The sequence below is a fragment of the Halichoerus grypus genome, chromosome 1 (genome assembly GCF_964656455.1).
Source record: "Halichoerus grypus chromosome 1, mHalGry1.hap1.1, whole genome shotgun sequence".
NCBI classification, from domain to species: Eukaryota; Metazoa; Chordata; class Mammalia; order Carnivora; family Phocidae; genus Halichoerus; species Halichoerus grypus.
The window spans coordinates 84,334,521-84,358,656 of NC_135712.1; the positions used below are offsets into that span (position 1 = coordinate 84,334,521).

Below are 24,136 nucleotides of genomic sequence, written 5' to 3' on the forward strand. Positions count from 1 at the left end.
TTTACGGTTTTCTTTAGCTCTCATCTGCGCGCGATCCGGCAGTTGCGTGGTGCACTGCCATTCCCGTACCCCGTGTAGCCTGGAGACCGCAGGCGCCACCGACTTTACACCCTCCAGGAGCGCTCCGGCGGGACGACCCCAAGCCGCAATTTGAGGGAAAGTTATGCTGGCGCCTTGCAACCCCAGCGAGTAAGTGCTTCGCTTCTCTGGGAACTCAAAAAGGAAAAGCTGCTCGTGATCTAGGGACCGAGTTCTCAACCGGAAGTTTTGCCTTGCGGCTTGAGCACTTCCTGTTTGGTAACTAAGGGCGCGGGACGGTTGCTAGGGCTGCGGTGGTAATTACAGGGGAGCTTTGCGGGTGCCGGGGATTGCCTCGCGTGCTGCTGCCGGGCTCTACGAGCAAGCGGATCTTTCCTCCACAGCCTGTCAGAGGTCCCCTATCCGTTTGCCATCATGAGTAGCGAATTCTTGGCGGAGCTGCATTGGGACGATGGGTTTGCTATCCCGGTGGCAAATGAGGAGAACAAGATACTGGAAGATCAGGTAAGGATCGGGCGAAGAAGGCGGGGTAAAGAGGAGGAAGTTTCTGGTTGGCAGAATACCCCAACCCTTTTATTCCTCCCCTTTCCTTCCCGAGTTTCATCTCTTCTCTAACTCTCACCCGCACCATCTTCTTCCTCCCTCACCTGCCCGCCCTTTTCGGAACTTGGCTAAGCATTACAAAATATAAATTGAAACGGTAATTGATATTCAGGACATAAAGCCTGAGTCGTTACTCTGTCCTCTTCTGCTCCACGTACTCATTTCCATCCTCGTGGGCAGGAGAGGAAAGGCTGATTCCCGGGTCCACTTTTCCTTCCTCAGAATTAAGCGCGGCTTGCAAAGGGACTTCTGCGGTTTTCGTAGCAACAGTTGTTAGCGGATGTTTATAAACAAAACACGTTCTGGTTGACATTTCTTTTTGAGTTTCTGCCTATGACATTTAAAGTTGAAAGTGACTCGAAGAAATGTTTTCAAGAGGAACGTTCTAGTAAGAATGTAAAATGTACAGTTTGCAGCTTTTCAAAGTGAGAATGTTGTCACAGAGTGATATAAAATATTTTACGTTGTAAGGAATATTTTACACCAGCTTGCAACCAATGCATAATAGTTGTTAAAAATAAAATTGCAACCGGCTCAGAAAACTTTTAAAAACCTTTAACAGTCAGTCTAAAGTTCTATCACATGGCAGTGTGTTGTGGAGAAGAGGGTCCAAGAAGAACGGATGATGATTACATTACTTTATAGAATGGAAGAGAAGGTTTTCTTTCCTCTGAAAAATGAAAATGAAAATCCTTCACTGTTTTTTGAAGATTTTTTTTCAAAATACTCTGACATATTTATTCATGTCTAAATTAGATGGCTGCAGTTTTTTGTTTGTTTTAATGAAGGGCAACATTAGGGAAAATAAGAGATTTAGCACTGAGTACTGAGGAATAATAATATTAAGAAGTATCCAGCCCTGGGTTCAGATCCTAATTACCATCAGTGAGCCTGTTTCTTCTATAAACTGGAAATAAATAAAATAATTATTTCACAGGATTGTTATACAGCTCTAAGCACATTAATATAGGTTAAACTTCCATTCAAATGTTAGTTTTTGGTATTATTACCATAATATTTGTCTCATATAATTTTATATACATAGTAATTATATTAGCTATTTAAAAAATATTACAGAGCAATAGAAAGAAGAGTGAGGGTTCATAATCACTTCACCTGAATAAACAGTGGCATTAAAAAAGCAACTCCGGTAAGTTTAAACCATTCAAACAGAACAGAAGGGTATAAAATAAAAGAGTATTCCCTCCTCGAAATACCTACTGTTGACTATAGAGGTGTGACTATCATGACATTAAATATTCCAGACATCGTTATCTACAGATATGTAGATAGAAAAGACAAACAGAAGTATTGTAAGAATGGAATCCTACTATATGTGCTGTTTTGAACATAACAATTTTTATTTAATAAAAATAATTTAATTTTACTTAAGAGACAAAGAGAGGGATTGTTGAATTTCAAATAAATATTACTTGATTACAACAGATAATGATTGCTAAAAAATTTTCTTAGCATTAGGAAAAACTATAAGAAAAAAATGAAATGGTTAAATTATTGTTTAAAAAAATGTTTTGTTTCATTTGTTGACAGTATGGGTTGATTCCCTGATCTTTCATTTTTCATTTTTAAAACAAAGAAATTTAACTCTCACACTTTTTTCCACCATCTTTTACCCCATTAAAAAATAGTGGTTTTATTATTTTTATATTATCAAGGTTTATTTTATTTTCATTCTGTCCAGTGTCCTTAATTTACTACAAGTGTTTAGTCTTAGTTTTATATTTAAACTGATTTAATGGTCCTTAATGCAGCCACTTTTACTCAGTTTACCTTTTCTTGGATTTTTCACTTTAATTCGTCTTTTGGCTGGTTGGGTTCTATCCTTAAGTAGTTGTTTCAAGAAGGGTCCGTAGTACTGTGCTTTTGATTCATTGCATCCTTAGTTGCCAATTGATTTCTTGCATTGCCTGTTTTAAGTTTATATTCTTTAAATCATAGTATCAGATCTTCAAGATACCTTCTTTCTCCCTCCACTCCTTCCTTCTAGAGTCCTGTATTTTTTAATATGGATTTTTTTCCACAGGCCTATTTTCCAACTGTTAACTTGAGAATTTCCTTTATTCCTTTACTGCATTGATGCTCTATTTCCTAGATCACATATCTTCTTTCTTGGGTTATTTCCTTGTTTTGATGAAATACTTTCTTGGGTGTCCCTGAGAAGGGTGTATAGGAGGAAAACTCCGAATTGAAAATGTTTTTTATTTAATCTCACATTTGATAGTTTTGGCTCGGTAGAATATTCTAGGTTAAAAATATTTTTTCCACAGAATTTGCAAAGTATTATCTTCCAGTAGTGATGTTGGTGAGTAATCTCATATTAGAATGATTTCCATTTCTTTGTAGGTTACAGTTTTAATCTCTGGAAGCTTTTAGGGTGTTGTGTCATTTTTACATTGCAGCTCTATCAACCGTATTTTTAATTTTCAGGTTATTTGCTTGTTGCTTTTTTGTAGCGTATGGTCTTATTTTAGGAGTACAATATCAATTACAGTCTGGCTGAGTGTGTGTGTGTGTGTGTGTGTGTGTGTGTGTGTGTGTGTGTGTTTAGTTCTTTTTTGTGTCTTGAGTTATGTTTCCTCTGGGATCTTTTTGTTTGTTTGTTTATCTTGATATCCCTCACATGATGTAAGTTTTCAGTAAGTATCTGGTGGTCCTTGCATGACCTTTTATATTTAAAAGAGGCAAAAAATATTGTCTGGGAATTCTGTGAGGAAGGAATTATCAGCTTGTGGAGAGTTAATCATTATGCTTTCATTAAAAAAGCAGATGCTTTTGCTCTGGGTTCATTATGCAATCATAAAAGTTATAACTGATGAAGAAAATAAAAGTCATAAAGCTGTGTGCACCAAACAATGCAATAACTAAGTACATAAAAGGAAAAGCTATTATAAATACAAGTAGATTTTGACAAAAAAATACAGTTGTAGTAGGATACTTCAATATTGACCTTCTCAGAACTGGACAATTCTAATAGACAAAAATAAGGATATAGAGTTATGAATAATACAATAAAAATAAAAACAGAGAGAGTATATATATCCCTTAAATAAACACTTTAAAGAATATGTCTGTAAAATATTTACAAAGGTGGATCATTTACTATATCAGAACAAAATCCTTAATGCACTAAAAGTGAATGATAAACCTTAAACACATTATATGAAGTGAAATAAGGTGGACATAAAACACTGTATGGTTCCACTTATATGACATACCTAGAGTAGTCAAATTCATAAAGATATAAGTAGAATGGCAATTTCCAGGGGCTGGGGGGAAGGGGACTGGAGAGTTAGGGTTTAATGGGCAGAGTTTCAGTTTGGGAAGATGAAAATTTTCAGGTGGATGGTGACAGTGGTTGCACAACGCATGAATGTACTTAATGCCACTCTTAATGTATACTGAAAATGGTTAAAATGATAAAAAGTAGGTTATGAATATTTACCACAATTAAAGAAATGAGTGGTAGGAATTTTATAGGCCACATTCTTTAATCATAATCAATAGCATTTGTAATAATTTTAAAAATTATCCTCCATTGTTATGGACTGATATCTCCCTCCCCCATTCATATATTGAAGCCCTAATCTCCAATGTGATGGAATTTGGTAGTGGGGCCTTTGGGAGGTAATTAGGCTTAGATGAGGTCATGAGAATGTGGCTCCCATGATGCGATTAGTATCTTTATATGAAGCGGAAGAGAGACCAGAACTCTCTCTCTCTCCACCATTTGAGTATGCAGCTAGAAGGCACTGTCTGTAAGTCAGGAAGAGAGATTTCACAAGAACCAAATTGGCTAGCACCTCAGTCCTGGACTTCCCAGCCCCCAGAACTGTGAGAAATAAATTTCTGATCTTTAAGCCACACAGTCTATGACATTTTGTTATGGCAGCCTGAGCTGACTAAGACATCCGTCTTAAATACTTAGGCCAATTTCTCAGATATATATTCCTGGATAGCGCTTCTATCATAGAGAAATTGAAAGGGAAAGTCAGCTTTTAGAAAACAATAAAAAGAGAGTGCTTCACACCTATATTCATTGGAAATAGCAAAAATCTTACTTAGAGAAAACTTACAGGCTTAAATGCCTTCATTTTTAAATCAATGCCTTAGTTGGCTTGGGTTGCTATAACAAAATACCATAGACTGAGTGACTTAAAAACCAGACATTCATTTTTCAAGGTTCTGAAAGGCTAGAAGTTGAGATCAGGGTGGAAGCGTGGTTGGGTTCTAGTGAGAGCCCTCTTCCTGGCTTGCACATGGCTGCCTTCTCACTTTGTTATCATATGGCAGAGAGAAAGAAAGCTCTGGTCTCTCGTTTTTATAAGGACACTAATTCCATCATGAGGGTCCTACCTTCAGGTCTTAATTTAAACCTATTTACCTCCCAAAGGCCCACCCCCCACATGCCATCACATTGTGGGTAAGGGCCTCAACATATGAATTTGAGGGTGACACAAACATTTAGTCCATTGTAATCCATGTGACAAAAAGTAAGGAAATTAAGAACTGCTCTTAATAAATTTAAAAAAGAACAACAGGGGCACCTGGGTGGCTCAGTTGGTTAAACAACTGCCTTCGGGTCAGGTCATGATCCTGGAGTTCCGGGATCGAGTCCCACATCGGGCTCCCTGCTGGGCGGGGAATCTTCTTCTCCCTCTGACCCTCCCCCCTCTCATGCTCTCTCTCTTTCTCTCTCAAATAAATAAATAAAAAATCTTAAATAAAAAAGAACAACAAAGTAAACAAAAGAGGGAATTAAAAGTAAAACTGGGGGTGCTTGGGTGGCTCAGTTGTTAAGTGTCTGCCTTCGGCTCGGGTCCTGATCCCAGGGTCCTGGGATTGAGCCCCACATCCGGCTCCCTGCTCAGCAGGAAGCCTGCTTCTCCCTCTCCCACTCCCCCTGCTTGTGTTCCCTCTCTCCCTGTCTCTCTCTCTCTGTCAGATAAATAAATAAAATCTTAAAAAAAAGAAAGTAAAACTGAAATGAAATAAAAAGCAAAAAATACATATTTAATGTTACTTAGTATGTTTAATAAAATATAGGATATAACATACAGTACATTAGTATTTATTTTCTTTCTTCCTTATTTAAAAATTCAAATATTGTGGATCTTGTTGTATACCTCCTGGGTTGTAGCCCCAACTTTGGGAACCACAGATCAAGACTATAAGAAAGGATATTTTTTTGTTTTGTTGAGTTTTTGTATTGCTTTGAGGGGTAATATATTCTAATTGTCCTGAGGATCTATCTTGTAATTTCCTAAAGTTTTTGTTTGTTTGTTTGTTATGCATTTGCATTGTTTTGTTTCTACTCAGGGTTCTAATTCACTGACACACAAAATACATTAACAATAAGGGTCTAAGTACATGAGAGTTGTTCTGTTCTGTCCAGCTTGCCCTAAATCTGTTGGTTTTGCATAGGAGTTCGGGGAGGAGCTATTATACCTGTATATATATAAGTATATCCCACTACTTATCAAATTTATGGTTCATGTTCTGTGTTTTTGTTATATCTGTTATTATGCTCTGGTTTGCTCTAGAGATCTTGTGGTTTAATTATGGAATAAAATATCATTTTTCCCCTTAAAGTACTGCTGTATGAAAATTGCATCTTAGCAGTGGTCCCTGAGAGATTTCTGAGAAATCTGAGAGATTTCTATTGTCTTAATGTAGTGCTAATTTTCCTACAGTAATCTCTAAATTACCGCACATATTATTTACAGTTGTCAAAGCTGCAGGAGGAAAGGTCAAGCTTGCAAGATCAGCTACGTGACTATGAAGATCGAATTAATGCTATGACTTCTCACTTCAAAAATGTTAAGCAAGAATTTTCATTTACACAGGTACAATTATGCCAACATAATATTGATTATGCCATGTGTAGTCATGGAACATTTCACATTGCATTTACATCTGTGATTTTATTTTAGAGATACAACAGGAAACTTTAGCATAGCTAAACTATTGTGAACATAACCTTGAACTTGAAAGTAGGTAGAAAAAAAAGGCGTTGAGGAACTCACTGCTGCCACTGAGTTCAGGAATAACTAATTCATTTGAAAGAAGAAATCATTCATACAGTCTAATGTAATATTAGGCATCAGATTATATGAGAAGGGTTTAGTGATCAAACAATGATTTTAAGCCAAAATAGACCTAATGTAACACATGATAGAATTTCCACCTCCTTTTCACTTTTTCAGTGCAATCCACTGGGCCTTTTTGAGTGGAAGCACATAGTTCACACACTTCAGTAGCCCTTAGGGCACCATGGTATTTTAGGATCCTGAGATGATGGAAAAGTTAAATTATATTTAGGGTATTATTTAAGATAACCAGGGAAAGTATAATCCATTTTAGAATATAACTATAAATAATAAACTTAAAACTTAGAGTGATTAGTTAAGTAAGCTTCTGTTTTATGGGCAGTCTGTTCATGTGTAGAACATCATTCCTTGATGATGCCCAGCAAATCAGCTCAGGAAATCAGCACTGGAGAGTTTACTAACTTCCATTTCAAACTATTTTTTTAAAAATGCCTCTACCTTTCTTTGAAAGATATGTAATTCTTAAAAGTGAACAAAGCATGCTTTTAATGCCAATTTATAATTAATACAGATAAGTAGCCATTTTATTGTGTATAAATCTTATTAGGAAGCTACAAATTTAATGAACTTTTAAAAGCAATACTTGAAATTTTAGAATCCTGATATGATTAACTAATAAACTGTTTGGAACGCCTTTTCTTAAAGTTACTAAATCACTGAGTTGGGGATTTGAAAATCAGAGACTCTCTGTAGGTATATTTCATTATAGTTAAACCTTAATTAAATCAGATAATAGACACAAAAGACAATAAACTTCCTATACACTCTAATAATTAAAAATAATACTGATGGTGATAACTTTGAAGCACTACAAACTCAACAGTCAACAAATACTATTTTATTAAGTAAAACTTAACACAAAGGCATGATGGTTTGTTAATATATTCTGGGAAATATTTATAACCATCAGTGTTTACATTGTCATTTATAAATTATCTCTTAATTAGAATATATAATCAGTTCATAGAAACATCCCATTTCCCAAGTATTTTTAAATAAACTTTATTTCTTATTTTTTAGGTAAGTAATGAGTTATATCTCTTTTAAGTCTTACCATTATTAACTTTGGTTTTCTTCAATTTCCCTAGACTAACATAATATCTGAAAATTGCTGACAACAATATTTTCTCCTAGGTCATTCCATGAACTGACTTTCTTATAACTAGTACACAACACAAAGTACACTGAATCATAAAGTCTAACATGGTTTAGGTTTCAGAGAAGTGGAATTAATAGTACTTAATCTCAGTATTTTGTGGGAACTTTTTTGGGGGGCTAATGGATTATTATAAATATTTTATAATATTAAAAATTAAAACATTTTTCTATCGTAAATTATTCTGTAGTCTCTTTGTAAAGCCAGGGAGCATGAGATTGAAAGTGAAGAGCATTTTAGGATCATTGCTGAAAGAGAACTGGGACGAGTGAAGGATGAAATCCAACGACTGGAAAATGAAATGGCTTCAATACAGGAAAAGAAAAGTGATAAGGAAGTATGTGTTGAAATGTTACTTAAAATTTTGTGCTATTGTTCTTTCTTCCCTCACCAAACAAACAGTGATTTTTTTTCTGTATGAGAAAGACATTCATTAGTTTCCTGACATTTACTTACATTGTTTTTTGGACAATGAAAGGCATGTAGAGTTGTCATTTGAATGCAACGATAGAATGTTATATTTATTTTCCCACTATTCATTTACCAAATAGTCATTGAGCCACCATGTGCAGAGTACCACACTGGCTGTCTATTATGTGATACTAGTCATAATTTATTCAGAAGTATCATATGATACTAGGCTAATTTATTCATATATTTTTAAAGGGCCACATTAAAAAACTTACTTTTAATACTGAGTTTCATTTTTCATTCAAAATTTTTACCTTTCATATTAATTTAGCCTGTAACTCTAATATTAAACTACTATAACCTCTTTTTCTCTTTTCCTTTGTTTTTAGTTGCTTGATTTGGGAGCTCATTCCAAATTCAATTCTTCTCTTTACATTTGCATATACATATAGAAACGCACATGTATATGCATATGTGTACATACACATTTTATTATATTAATTTATATTTATTTGCATTTTGATCTGTTTTCTTTTATGACTCTAGATTTGTTAAATGAATACATTTACAGAAAAATTTTTTTATTAGTTTCAGAGGTAGAATTTAGTGATTTATCAGTTGCATATAACATCCAGGGCTTATTATATCAAGTGCCCTCCTTAATGCCCATCACCCAATTATCCCTTCCCCCTACCCACCTCTCCTCCAGCAACCCTCAGTTTGTTTCCTAGAGTTTAGTGTCTCTTATGGTTTGCCTTCCTCTCAATGTCCATCTTATTTTTTTTTCCTTCCCTTCCCCTATGTTCATCCGTTTTGTTTCTTAAATTCCACGTATGAGTGAAATCATATGGTATTTGTCTTTCTCTGACTTATTCACTTACAGAAATATTTTTATCTTCTTAACAACTATATTTATTTCAATTAAAACTACTTTCAAAATTTCTGTAGAAGAAGCCTCTTAGAGGCAAGAATCTGATTGGAAATGGAGCTGACGGGGACTTGACTTGGGCTTGAGTTAGCTTATCAAGCACATTATTTTTACTAAGATTGTATATCCACATGGGATGGATTTGGTGGAGTGACTAACATTAGAGATTGCTCTGGGGAGACTTTCCCTAAAGCCTTTTTAAGCAATCTTTGACTCAACTGTTATTCTCAACCTTGTATAATCATTTCCCCTCTATTTTACAACTGAAGAATTAAATACAAGTATGGTTGTTATATAACGAAATATGGTGCATTATATATATCTGGAAGTTGGGAAAGGGACAGGATTTCTTCTTTCCTTTTTAATATGTTCTGTAGTATGTAATACTACGTTTTATTTTAGTTTGTGTAGTAAACAATATTCTGTAATCTCTCCCTGCCCCCTTTCTTTGGAAATTAGAATAACATATTTAAAACTACTCAAAAATTGGATGGTTTGAAATGTCAAATGAACTGGGACCAGCAAGCATTGGAAGCCTGGTTAGAAGAATCAGCTCATAAAGATAGTGATGCCCTCACTCTTCAGAAGTATGCACAACAAGATGATAATAAAATTAGGGTGAGAAATTATAAATTGTAATCTTAGGTTTTCTCTGAATCTGTAGTATGTGAACCTTTTTTTTGCATTAGATTTGTAATTTAAAAGCTGTAGTTCTTAAACTTTTTTTGCATCAGAGACTCCTTTGACAGTCTAATAAAGCCAAGGATCCTCTCTTTAGAAAAGTGACTATACTCAAATACTCATAAAATTTTGCTGAAACCCTCTGACCATTTAGGGATCCACAGACTCCAGGTTAAGAATCCTGACTGAGAAAAGTTTTCAAAAAACATTTCAGAGAAGAAAATTTTATATTAGAATTAGGTATAAGTAATTTAACTTCTTTTGTCTAAATAATAGTTTGAATGTAATATACAGTGTTTGCTGATTTGAGACTATAGTGCTATTATTTAATGTATTATTATAACCATTACTTAAAATCTACTTGTAATAAATGTATTAATACATTAGTATTATGAAACATGCTATTTTCTAATAGATTTAATACCATATGCATTATTTTAAATAATTTTAAATGGCAAATTATTGTTTATTTTTTTTTCTAACTTTAAAAAGTATTAAAGGTCTTTTTAGAAACAATTGAGTTTTCATTGCAGCCCTTTGGGGTTAAAGGATAATGTATGTATTGTTTTGTAATTGTTTTAGATAGCAAATAAGTGTGTATCTGTAATATAATAGTACTTAATGTGAGATATATTAATAGCTTTTAAGTTAAATGATAATTTTGAATATTTTTACATACAACTACATCATAGGCACTGACCCTGCAATTAGAAAGACTGACTTTGGAATGTAATCAGAGAAGAAAGGTACTTGACAACGAACTTACGGAGACTCTAAGTGCACAGGTTAGTTTAGTGAAGATTTTTATTTCTTGATTGTCGAAGGGATGTATGCAAAAGCACTTAAATTCACAAAAATGTTATTTGCTCTCTATTTGACAGTTAGAATTGGATAAAGCAGCACAAGATTTTCGTAAGATTCATAATGAAAGACAAGAACTCATTAAACAGTGGGAGAACACAATAGAGCAGATGCAGAAGAGAGATCGAGACATTGATAACGGTGCCTTGGTAAAGTAGTTGTTTGGTCCTTGCAGTGTTCAACTGTGTTATTCTCTTTTGTGTTTAACTCATTCATTTCAAACGTAACTCACATTGTTATTTGAAAATCACTTTTGTAGTAGGGTTCAATAGTTTTGGTAAATGTTTTTCAAAGCTGACTCTTTCCATTTAGATATGTGATTTTCTGAGGATTATTTACTTATGGTATTATAATGCTGAAGACTAGATCCTGCCACTCTGAAATGTGGAACAAGAGAAAGTCAATAGATAATGTTAGTGCAGTAAAACCAATGCTCTGACTTACACATGGTTGCCCAAGGTGCTTTGGACTTAATATTTATGTGCTATTTGAAGTAATCACTGGTGTAGGGAAATGAGTCTCATGGTTGGCCAAGAAACAAAAAGGGAGAGTCAGGAAAGAAACCTAGACTGTGATAAAGTTTCACTTTTGAAACTGAGGCACCCATAATAGGGTAGAAGCTTGGAAGGGAAGGAGTACCACACCGATTAAACACGGACCTAGTGTTATCTTTGCTACTTTCAGAGGTAATTTAGGAGACGTTTTTTAGAAAGTCATTGAAGGGCAAAATGGTGGTGAGTAAAAATGGGAAGATTAGGGAGAGTTGGGAAGAAGAAGGAATTGAGGATATGTTAACTTCCATTCTGTGTCTACTCCGTGGAAAGGCAAGCCGCTTAGGTCATTGGGAGTTTGGAATTCTCATATCTGTATGAGATTTACTTGCTGTATGTGACTTATATGTAAATTATTCTTTTATTTTAAATTTCTATAAGTAACCAACATTTTATCAACAAAATGGCCTATGACTTCCTTGGAGGGACAAGGGAGAACCAGTCTTAACTATGAGTTCCTCTTAATTCTTAATGCTGATCTTGGTTTCAGACATCAAGTCCTGACTCTTCCTCTGTGTAGATCAAATGTGACAGATGCAAGATTGCAGATCCACAATTGCATTCTTATACAACCCCACAGCTAAATTGACTCAGCCTGCTGATTTGGCAGAATATACAACTTGTAGCTCTCTGGTCATATTGACTATGGTTCCTTATGGACATCTCCTGGTTGTCTTTATTGAAAGGGAATAGGGTGGGTGCTAAGAAGTGGCTCCATATGTAGTGGTATGCTTCTAAGTGTTTAACAACTGGCTTCCCATTTGTAGCATTTCTGATTTCTGTGGGGAAACTACTTCCATACCAACGTGACTCCATTCAACACAGAGTTGAGAAGAGATGTGTCAGTCAGTGCTGGTGAGCCAGTGAGATCCAGTTCACACCACCAGAGGATTTGATCTTTTGTTCCTTTTCCTCCAAAACATTTCCTGTCTTCTTAGTGTCTTCTTGGCAGGAGTCTGAGCATATGAACGTGAAATTGGCTTCTTGAGAGAAACTTTTACATTATATAGAAAAGGAAAAATATTTTTCTATTATGCTTTTATTCCAGTATAGAAATTCTGGGATACTCCAGTATAGAAAATTACTGTACTTATCAGCATCACCTACAAAAAACTTAACTGTGAGTAGATGAGAATGTTGAAGTAGGTATTAAAGTATCTGTTTAAGTCATAGAAAATCAATATAAGGCAGGAAGTTCTAGAATGATCATTTGACATACATAAACTTAGGATGTTTTGACCTGTCTTTGGTTGAATGAACACAGTGTATATATAGAATGCTACATTATAGAGTGTTAATTGTTATAGACAACATATGGGATTAAATAAATTTACAATGCCTTTTTAAATGTAATGCATTTCAGGGGTGCCTGGGTGGCTCAGTTGGTTAAGCGTCTGCCTTCGGTTCAGGTCATGATCTCAGGGTCCTGGGATCGAGCCCCGAGAGTCGGGCTCCCTGCTCAGTGGGGAGCCTGCTTCTCCCTTTCCCTCTGCCCTCTGCCCTACCCCACTCCCCCACTGCCCTACCCCACTCCCCACTTCTCCTTCTCCCTCTGCCCTACCCCACTCCCCTACTCATGTTCTCTCTCTCTCAAATAAAATCTTTAAAAAAATGTAGTACATTTCAAATATATATCCATTTAATATGCTAATATGTACAGTATTACATACAGCATTTCTAAAACTTACTCATTTCAGAACATACACCCTCCCCCAACCCAATTTTCTGGGATTGTTTGGTGGGACCCCATTTTGGAATTACATCTTAGGGTAAAATTATCTTTTTCCTCCAATTCCTCTAACATGTTGCTATCAGCATCACTTATAAAAACCACATACGAGCTTTTTATTCCTCAGCTCTAAAATCTTCTTTGTTCCACATTGCTTAAAAATTGAACCTCTTTAACATGGCAGTTAAAAAAATTGATTTTTTTCACAATTGGGCCCTAACCTCTACCTTTCCAGCCTCATTCCTTTCATTTGTACCCACCCCTTCTTAATATATCCCCATTCCATCCCTGCCCTCCCTACGATTTAACCACATTAGAGTATTTATGCATCTCCATTTATCTTTTAGGCCTAACTTAAAAGAAGCCTCTTAAGTAATGCCTTTTAGTAATTCCTCTTGGGTAGACTTCATCATCTCTTTTTCCCATGGTGCTTTGTCCACATCTCAGTTACTACCTTGTATATTCTATTTATTTTTATTCTCCAAGACCAGCAAAAGGCCTGAGTGAAAGCATTCCTATTGAAACCAATAACTAAAATATTATTCTCAAAAGATGAAAAAAAACTGGTCCTATGAAATATTTGGAAAAAAATAATTGAATTCCAACTTTCTATGTAAAAATATTCAACAATGTTATATTTTTTAGATACCACCTTTTGTTTATAAAAGCTTGACATTTTTCTCATCTCTTTAGCAAAGTACCAGATGAAAGAAAACAAGATCTTCAAAAAAAAATGAGCTTATAGATACTGATGTGAAACATATTAATACTTTGTTTTTATTCATATAAAAATAGACTCTCTCTTTCTCTCTTTTTTTTTTGAAGTAGGCTCCACGCCCAGTGTGGAGCACAGTGCAGGGCTTGAACTCACGACCTTGAGATCAAGACCTGAGCTGAGATCAAGAGTAGGATGCTTAACTGACTGAGCCACCCAGGTGCCCCCAAAATAGACTTTTTTAAAGAAAATATTGTCTTAAGAAGTTTTGTAAAAATACGGAATATAGAAAAATAAAAACTAAATTCCTTTTTGTTTTGTTCTTTGCATTAAACATATATTTACCATATTTTTAAACCTTAGGCATTAGCAAGGATAAAGCAGGAAATAAGAGAAAAAGAAAATTTGGTTAAAGAAAAGATCAAGTTTTTGGAAAGTGAGATTGGGAATAACACAGAGTATGAGAAAAAAATTTCTGTTGCTGATCGTAAACTTTTAAAATGTAGAACGGAGTATCAGCGTCATGAAACTAACAGAAATCAGCTGAAAGATGAGGTATGTCAACTAAAAAGACTGGCTTGTGTGTTTATGACAAATTACTAAAAAATAAGCATAAAAGCTCTCTTTTGATTAAGGAATTAATTGCCTTCTAGTTCTTTTTTCTTATGTCCCTTCATGTTGTGGAACTTTTAGGGTACTGCTATTGAGCCCTGCTTGGTGAAAGCAACGGGGATGGGGGGTAGGTGCCAGGCATACCACAGGTGGTGTGAAGGTCTCCCCCTGAAGTCGTGGAGCACACAACTTGCCCAACACATATGGAGTTTTGTAAGTGACTGAGGCAAAAGGCTCCTGAAGGTCTAGACTGAAATCATGATTATAACCGGCCCATGGGCAGACGTGAAGATGAATATCGACATTAGTGATTACCTGAAGTGTCTTTTCAGTGCTACATGTGTATGGTGGTTTTGACTCAAATTCTAGGTGGAGTTATTTGCTTAAGTTCAGTTTCTCCCCTTGTGAAGGGATAATATTTCAGTCTAGTAGTGAGACAGTGTAGTGGTAAAATACTTTGAAACAGAGAACAAAACTTCTGCTTTGTTCTTTTCTTCTTTTGCAGGCACACATGGCCAACTAGATTGTTCCATAGGGAGTGTTAGTGATCCCTTTAGTTAGCAATAAAGGGATCTTTTTGAAATTTGTGCCTTGAGGCCACATTATCTGAAGTTACTACTGTTTAGGCAGGAAATTGGAATATTGTAGAGCATTTCATTCTACAAGTTGTTATACTTTTTATTCCTGATAAAGAAGGAAAGATTTTTTTCTGTCCAAAAAGAATAATTACTTACAGTCCTAAAATAAGCAAATTTCTTGCCTAAATTAAATGTCACTGATAACAGTTCATTCTTAAAAATTTTTAAGTTTAAACCAATTGCATTAAAGAATGCAGGGATTCATTCATTCATTCATAATTTGTTTATTGAGATATAATTTACATATAATAATTTGCCCTTTTAAAGTATACAATTCAGTGGTTTTTAATATTTCATAGAATGTGCAACCATCACCACTATCTAATTTTTTAGACTATCTTTGTCTTTCAAAAAGAAACCCCTTGCCCATTAGCAATCACTTTGCTTCCTTCCTCCTACTCAGCCCTGGCAACTGCTAATCTACTTTCTGTCTCTGTGGATTTGCCTATTTTGGATATTTCATATAAATGAAATAATATACTATGGAGCACTTCATGTCTGGATTCTTTTACTTACATAATGTTTTCAAGGTTCATCCATGTTGTAGTATGCATCAGTACTTCATTCATTTCTTTCCTCCAAATTTTAAAATTGAGGTAAAATAGGGGCACCTGGATAGCTCAGTCAGTTAAACGTCTGCCTTCAGTTCAGATCGTGATCCCAGAGTCCTGGGATCGAGCCCTGAATCGGGCTCCTTGCTCAGCGGGGAATCTGCTTCTTCCTCTGCCCCTCCCCCTGCTCATGTTCTCTCTCTTTCACTCTCTCTCAAATAAATAAATAAAATATTTTTAAAAATTGAGATAAAGTACACATAACGTACACTTCACCATCTTAATCATTTTCAAGCATACAGTTCAGTGGTATTAAATATGTTCCTAATGTTATGCAACCATCACCACCATCCATCTCCATAACTCTTTTCTTCTTGTAAAACTGAAACCGCATACTAATCAAACAATAACTCCCCATTCCACCCCTCCTCCCAGCTCCTAGCAACTACCATTCTACTTTCTGTCTCTATGAGACTAAGTACTTCATATGCATGAAATCCGTATTTATTGTTTTGTGACTGGGTTATTTCATTTATCTCACTTAGCATAATGTCCTCAAGGTTTATCTGTGTTGTAGCAGATGTCAAATTTTTGTTACTTTTTAAGGCTGAATACTATTCCATTGTATGTATATATCACGTTTTGCTTCTCCGTTTATCTGTCAGCGGACACTTGGGTTGCTGCTATGTTTTAGCTATTGTGAATAATGCTGCTATGAACATGGGTGTACAGTTATCTCAGAATTGCTGGATGGGACTTATGGTAATTATGTTTTTAATTTTTTGAGGGACCACCATACTGTTTTCTGTAGTGGCTGTACCATTTTATATTCCCACCAATGGTGCACAAAAGTTCCAGTTTCTCCACATTCTCGCCAACACTTGTTCTTTTCTCTTTTTCTTTTTTCTTTTTTTGGTAGTAGCCATCCTTATGGAAGGGTGTGAGGTGGTATTTCATTGTAGTTTTGATTTGCATTTCCATAATGATTGATGCTGTTGAGCATTTTTTATTAGTGTATCTTCTTTGGAGAAATGTTATTCAAGTCCTTTGCTCATTTTTGGATCAGTTTGGGTTTTTTTTTTGTTGTTGTTGTTGGTGGTGGTGAGTTTTAGAAATTATCTATATATTCTAGATAATCTCTTATCAGGTGTATGATTTGCAAATATTTTCTCCATTTTATGGAGTGCCTTTTAACTGTGTTGATATTGTCTTTTAATGCACAGAAGTTTTAAATTTTGATGAAGTCCAATTTGTCTTTTTTTCTTTTGTTGCCTGTCATATCCAAGAAATTATTGCCAAATCCAATACTGTGAAGCTTTTGCTCTAAGTACCTTTCATGCATCTATGTAGGACTCTATAATTTGCCAGTATCATGAAATAAGTCATTTAAAATGTAATATCAGATCAAAAAGAAAAACTGGTTATATGGATTACAGCAACATGGCCACTGTATTTATGGGTGTGATGTAGGTTAAAAACTAACATGTTCAGAATAGAACTTCTCAAAAATGAAATTAATTTATAAGATGTAGAGTAAATATGTAATTTTTGTCTGTTAACTAATGAATAGCTGGATTCTTTAAAAGCCACTGTGAATAGAAGTTCCAGTGATTTAGAAGCTATAAGGAAAAATATTTCCAAAATAAAGAAGGACATTCATGAAGAAGCAGCAAGGTAAGAAAAAAAATATTTAAATATGTTTATAGTTTTTGACTACTTATGTTTTTTTAAAGATTTTATTTATTTATTTATTTGAGAGAGAGAGAGAGAACAAGTAGAGGGAAGAGCAGAGGGAGAGGGACAAGATGCAGGGCTCGATCTCATGACCCTCAGATCACACCCTGAGCTAAAATCAAGAGTTGAATGCTTAACTGACTGAGCTACCCAAGCTCCCTAGTTTTTGACCACTAGAAAAATTATTAAATATTTAAGCTTTTGTTAAATAATTGTAAACTGATGGCTACTAAATTATTAAACTTGAAAAAAAGTTTTTCCTGGGTTTTTCTTTGTAAGGGCTTAGGAACAATATTTTTATGACTTATTAAATATACATTCAATAAATATATAAGATTTCCAGAAAGGTAATAAAAAGGTTTAGGTTTATGGCAAAAGAAACCTTCAGGTTATATGAAGAAATCTTAGGATAAGCTATTCCATGTTTGTATTACTTTTTAGACATATTTTCTATTTTTCCCCATAAATTCTCTCTAGGTTACAGAAAATTAAAAATCATAATCAGATTGTAAGAAAAAAATTAAAGCAGATAACTGAGAAAACAATGTCTGTAGAAGAAAAAGCTACCAATTTGGAAGATATGCTAAGGGAGGAGGAAAAAAGTGTAAAGGTAAAGTTTAGTTTTAGTTCTTAAACAGTCACAGATGTTCATCATCATTAGCCATCAGGGAAATCCAAATCAAAACCACACTGAGATACCACCTTACACCAGTTAGAATGGCCAAAATGGACAGGGAATGAAACAACAAATGTTGGAGAGGTTGTGGAGAAAGGGGAACCCTCTTACACTGTTGGTGGGAATGCAAGTTGGTACAGCCACTTTGGAAAACAGTGTGGAGGTGCCTCAAAAATTTAAAAATAGAGCTACCCTATGACCCAGCAATTGCACTCCTGGGTATTTACCCCAAAGACACAGATGTAGTGAAAAGAAGGGCCACATGCACCCCAATGTTCATAGCAGCAATGTCCACAATAGCCAAACTGTGGAAAGAGCCGAGATGCCCTTCAACAGATGAATGGATAAAGCAGATGTGGTCCATATATACAATGGAATATTACTCAGCCATCAGAAAAGATGAATACCCAACTTTTACATCAACATGGATGGGACTGGAGGAGATTATGCTAAGCGAAATAAGTCAAGCAGAGAAAGTCAATTATCATGTGGTTTCACTTATTTGTGGAACATAAGGAATAACATGGAGGACATTAGGAGAAGGAAGGGAAAAATGGTGGGGGGAATTGGAGGGAGAGATGAACCATGAGAGACTATGGACCTGAGAAACAAACAGGGTTCTAGAGGGGAGGGGGGAGGGGGGATTGGTTAGCCCGGTGATGGGTATTAAGGAGGGCACGTACTGCATGGAGCACTGGGTGTTATACGAAAACAATGGATCATGGATCACTACATCAAAAACTAATGATGTATTGTATGGTGACTAACATAATATAATAAAATTAGAAACTACAAAAAAAAAAAACAACAAAAAAACAGTCACAGAGAATCTAGCAATAGTGAATTAGACTCTTGTAATTAGGGAGTAGGAGGTCTTTTAAGAGGCTCTGCTTTCTGGTGTGACCACATTTGTAATCAGAATTTTGAGTTGTTGGACCCCCTTTTTGTATGTGGCTTCCGAAGATGTTTCTGGCCTTCTCTCTTAAAGCTTCTACTTCTCCTTTTGCTTCACTTTTGGCATTTGCCTTGGCTGTCTTCTTTCAAAGGTAGCCCTCCACTTGAGATCTCGTGCCTTCCCAATGCCTGGTGTGTCTCTGCTTGTCATTCATATATATGTTCTTATATTGCAGACATACCTTGAAAAATGCCCATGTTTTAAAATTGATTTCTACCCTTACAGTTGGTTATCATTTGTTTTTTTTGTTTGTGATCCAATGCCCCCCAATGGTCTACATTCCTTCCCTGTATTTCTTTATCATTTATTATCTCTGACAGTCTGGCACCATTTATAAGTAAATGGACTCTTAAGTGTTCTACTTTACTAACTCTACTGGGATGTCTTTGGCATCTTGGTAGCATTTAGGCCAATTTTTGAGAAACTGGGAAAGGCTGGTTCATCATTTCCTCTTTGAAAACTTCCAAGTGACTTCTGTGACCTGACACTATTGGCACTACTTCTGGCTTCTACTCTTTCTGAGGGGCAGCTGAAGATCATAGCAAAATCCCTCATTTGCTAAATATCAAGTATGGTTTCACTTATATTTGGATAAAATCAAGCTTTTTCAGTGTGCTGTTGAATGTTCAAAATCTCTGAATAATGAAGTCGTGCGGCAGTCTTGACTTGAGTGGCATAGGAGTCTAAATCACATTATTTAAAAAAAAATGGTTTTTTTTTCCTCCTAAGAGCTTGATTTTCTGTAGCACTGAGATAGGACAATATTTGAACTTATTAGAAATCTGCAAAGACTGAAATCCATATGAAATAGACCTTTTGATGATGACATTAAAAACTGGTGACATTTTTTAAGAAATTAGCTTAATTAGAAAAAATGGGATTGGCAGCATGTGTGCTACTTGTGCTGTCTCAGTGGTTTATTCATAATCTTGGTTTTTGTAGCTGTTAGTTTTTCTTTGTTTGGAAAAATCCTAATCCTGTATGTTTTGGAGATGTATTATGTTATTCACCACCAAGCACCGACTTTAAAACTGCCAGGCAATCTTTGAGAAGGTCTTAAAACTAATGAAAATTGTCTATTATATAAAAAAGGCATTTTAAAGATTGTATTTCTCAATTTGTCAAAATTTAAATGTGCCAATCATAGATTTTGTTTTCATATTGAGGTTCATTGGTTGCCAAAAGGAAATATGCTTATCTGGGCATAAGAGCACAGAGGGAAATTATTTCAACAATTAAAATGATAACTTTCAACAGATCTTGCTTGGCATGGGAGATCTATTTGAAGCCTAGAACACTTGTCATGGAGCCTTAAGGTCAAGACAGATCTGCCTCTTGAGAAATGAGCAGTAGGAATGGGGGACTGGTTTCTGTTTCCTAGAAGGCTGCACATGTAGGGAGGCCGACTAGAGAAAATGTGTGAATGAAGGTGCCAGTAGTGTGTTGGGGCCAGCCCTTACCAGCTCGTAAGAGTTGATAGTTAAATTTTCTGGAATTTTGCAAGTCAGCTGCTAAACATGGCTACTATTAAAAATTAAATTATATAGGGGCGGCTGGGTGGCTCAGATGGTTAGGCGTCTGCCTTCGGCTCAGGTCATGATCTCGGGGTCCTGGCATCGAGCCCCGCATTGGGCTCCCCGCTCTGCGGGAAGCCTGCTTCTCCCTCTCCCACTCTCCCTGCTTGTGTTCCCTCTCTTGCTGTGTCTCTCTCTGTCAAATAAATAAAATCTTTAAAAAAAAAATTAAATTATATAGACTTACAATTAAATACATAATATTTAAAACAAAGTAATAAGCACTCATCACTTCTAAATTAGATTTTACTATTATCTATTTATGCTCTTAAAGTTACTTAAGATTACTTACATTTATTATATCTGTATAGTGGAAATGCTATGTAATGGTCTGCTACTGCGTATCTCTTTCGAAATCTGCGTTTAGCAGAATCATGTTAGTAGCTTGAAATTGGCCATAATGGGAATATTTATAAAATGAAAATCAGCTTCTTCCCCCTAACCTCCCATCCATTGGAAAGCTGGTGGTTAATCATTTACCTGCTCACCACTGGATAGTGCCCAGAAGAAGGTGGGAGATTGAGCTCTGTGATTTCTTTCCTATTAGACCCTCAAAACTTCAGCAAATTCTGTGAACTTAAAAGTTGTGCGTCTCTGCTATATCTAAGAAAACCAGTGGAATAGCCAAGTTCTAAGGTGTAGAATGACATGGTGTAGAATTAAGATGACAGATCAAGTTACTGGAATAGAGTAGATTATAAGATGTTGGAGATTTGTTGAAATTGTGGGAAGGGCATTCTTATATTCTCAAGGGCTGAAATGTTGGGGGGTTAATTTATGACCCCCCAGATTATAATGTTCATATAATAAAACATTTCAAGGTATTATAATTTCATTGATCACTATTATTCTTATCCTCAGGAAGTGGAAGTTCAATTGAACATAGTGAAAGATGTGCTATTTAAGAAAGTTCAGGAATTACAGACTGAGACAATGAAAGAAAAAGCTGTTGTATCAGAAATTGAAGGAACTCGTTCCTCTCTAAAGCACCTCAACCATCAGTTACATAAACTGGATTTTGAAACCTTGAAGCAGCAAGAAATTATGTACAGTCAGGTAGATGTTAATCTTATGAATGTCTTCCATATTGATTTGTTATAGTTGTGACTGACGGTCCAGATACCACAGCGTCCTGAAAAAACAAAGATTTTTAAAGCACTCTTGGATGGATAGACAGATACTGAAATAGGATATCATGTTTGGTCAGCAGTGGGGTAAGGGAGCCTTAAAACCTGTTTTTTTCTTGATCTGAAATAAACAGGTCAGAGAATAGACAACTCCAGTGAGGGACAATCATGCTTTAAAGGAACCTGGGGCAATTGGGCCTGGAGTAAAACAAACCAAGGAGTGGGCTATCTGAAACCTGGAAAAACCGTATGTTGAGTCTTAGTCATGCAAACATAGGCTTCCTTACCCCAACCCCTGACTAATAGTTTAAAAGCACTTTAGACATTTTTCCTTATTTGTTCCATTTATATATTCTGTCTCATGTTAATTCTTTAGTATCATCCCTCTCTACATCTTAATTTCCTCATCTAATGTCGTAGTTTCTCAAAATTACAGATGTTAAAGTATTATTTTAAAAATAATTCATTGGAAGTTCATCATATTTGAGCCATTCATGGCTAACAATTTGTGACTTTTTTGTATCCCTTAGAAAATGTGCCCTCAAAAATCCATGTCCATGTAAATCCAGTGGATTTACTAAGGTTCCATCCTAGTAGTATGGTAAATACCCTCCTAGCTGATTTCTTATATTTTCAGAAGATTACTTACTTTTATGTCACTATCATGTACCTTGATTGTTGAAGAATAGTTTGCTGTTTTTCTACTTAGAGTTAAAAAGGATTTTGTACTATAAATTACTGAAGAATTAAAATGACTTTAGTAAATGATGACACTTAAGACTAAACTTTAAGAAAGTGTTTATTGTGTTTTTACATTTATGGAAATGGTTTTAACTGTTTGTTTCTCCTTACCATCTGTTTTTAAAAATGTAACAGGATTTTTACATTCAACAAGTGGAACGCCGAATGTCTCGGGTAAAAGGAGAAATTAATTCAGAAGAAAAACAAGCCCTTGAAACAAAAATTGTTGAACTTAAAAAGACATTGGAAGAGAAAAAATCTACGTTTGGCCTTTTGGAAACACAGATCAAGAAGCTTCATGTAACTTAGCCAAAATACTTTTGATGCTTCAAATATCCTAGTCATTAGTCATTCTGTTTTAAGTCAACTTGGTCCTAAGACTTTACTTTGGATAGGATGATTGCCAAGCTACCTGCATATATAACAAATGTATGAACGGATGTTCATGTTTCTATACCGACTATGAGAATATAACATTACCATTGATTATGCATTTACTATATGATAAGTATATTTACATGCCTTTAGTATTTTATCTCATTTAATCTTTATCAGTGTCTTGTGGGGGAGATATTATTACTTGTGTCACAGATTAAGTAAATTGTCCATGGTTACACAGCTAGTACATGGAGAGCTAGGATTTGATCCCTGGACCATAGGACTTCAAAATACTCTTAAATAGTACATGATTTAAAACGTTGATAAATTACATTTTTCTATTATGTTTTTGCCAGAATAACTTGATTGCCCTTTATCTTTGAAATGACCTTTATGGGTCATCTGTTGTTGTTATTCATATATTTACTTGGCTATAATATTTTGAATGACTATTTTGTTAATAAGATGAAAATGTTCATCTTCCAGTATTTCAATGTTTATGGTCATATAATACCTATGTTAGGGGAACCTATAAAATATAAATCCTGTGTTAAAGTTTAACTGGAGAGTAAGAATGAAGGCGATCATAGACCTGAATGGAATGAGAACCCCAAAGGATGTCATTTATAGTTTGAAAGGCTTGTGATGAGTGTCCTCTAGTGGTTATAAGAAGAATTGCCTTGAATTCCTTTAGGATGACAAAGGTGAAAAGGAGCTCTTTTTAAAATTAATTAAAAAAAAAATTTACAATGACAACATTTTGGTTTGGAGTGGCTTGTAGCCTGATGAAATTTTTAAAAACTGTTTCTTTAGATTTGTGGAAAAGAACACATGTTTTGGAATCAGAAACAACTGGTTTTGAGTATCAAGGTTATATCAGTACTGCTACTTTTTTTTTTTTTTTTATTAACATATAATGTATTATTTGTTTTGGGAGTACAGGTCCGTGATTCATCAGTCTTATACAATTCACAGCGCTCACCATAGCACATACCCTCCCCAGTGTCCATCACCAGCCACCCCATCCCTCCCACCCCCCTCCACTCCAGCAACCCTCAGTTTGTTTCCTGAGAATAAGAGTCTCTTATGGTTTGTTTCCCTCTCTGGTTTTGTCTTGTTTCATTTTTCCCTCCATTGCCCTATGATCCTCTGTCTTATTTCTCAAAGTCCATGTATCAGTGAGGTCATAATGATAATTGTCTTTCTCTGATTGACTTATTTCGCTTAGCATAATACCTTCTAGTTCCATCCATGTTGTTGCAAATGGCAAGATTTCATTTTTTCGATGGCTGCATAATATTCCATTGTATATATATATACCACATCTTTTTTATCCATTCATCTGTTG

The 24,136-nt window shown here is 35.3% G+C and overlaps 1 protein-coding gene across 1 annotated transcript in view; it reads left to right on the top strand.

Annotated features, from left to right (window-relative positions):
- The first annotated feature begins 335 nt into the window (after nt 1-335).
- CCDC39 (coiled-coil domain 39 molecular ruler complex subunit) overlaps nt 336-24,136 on the top strand; it is a 49,726-nt gene continuing 25,925 nt past the window's right edge. The window contains exons 1-11 of the mRNA XM_078068776.1: nt 336-543; nt 6,387-6,506; nt 8,117-8,263; nt 9,725-9,883; nt 10,639-10,731; nt 10,828-10,956; nt 14,166-14,357; nt 17,174-17,277; nt 17,815-17,947; nt 21,404-21,598; nt 22,546-22,710. Of these exons, the coding sequence (XP_077924902.1) occupies nt 454-543; nt 6,387-6,506; nt 8,117-8,263; nt 9,725-9,883; nt 10,639-10,731; nt 10,828-10,956; nt 14,166-14,357; nt 17,174-17,277; nt 17,815-17,947; nt 21,404-21,598; nt 22,546-22,710 (1,527 nt within the window). The 5' untranslated portion in view covers nt 336-453. The remainder of the gene's footprint in view (nt 544-6,386; nt 6,507-8,116; nt 8,264-9,724; nt 9,884-10,638; nt 10,732-10,827; nt 10,957-14,165; nt 14,358-17,173; nt 17,278-17,814; nt 17,948-21,403; nt 21,599-22,545; nt 22,711-24,136) is intronic.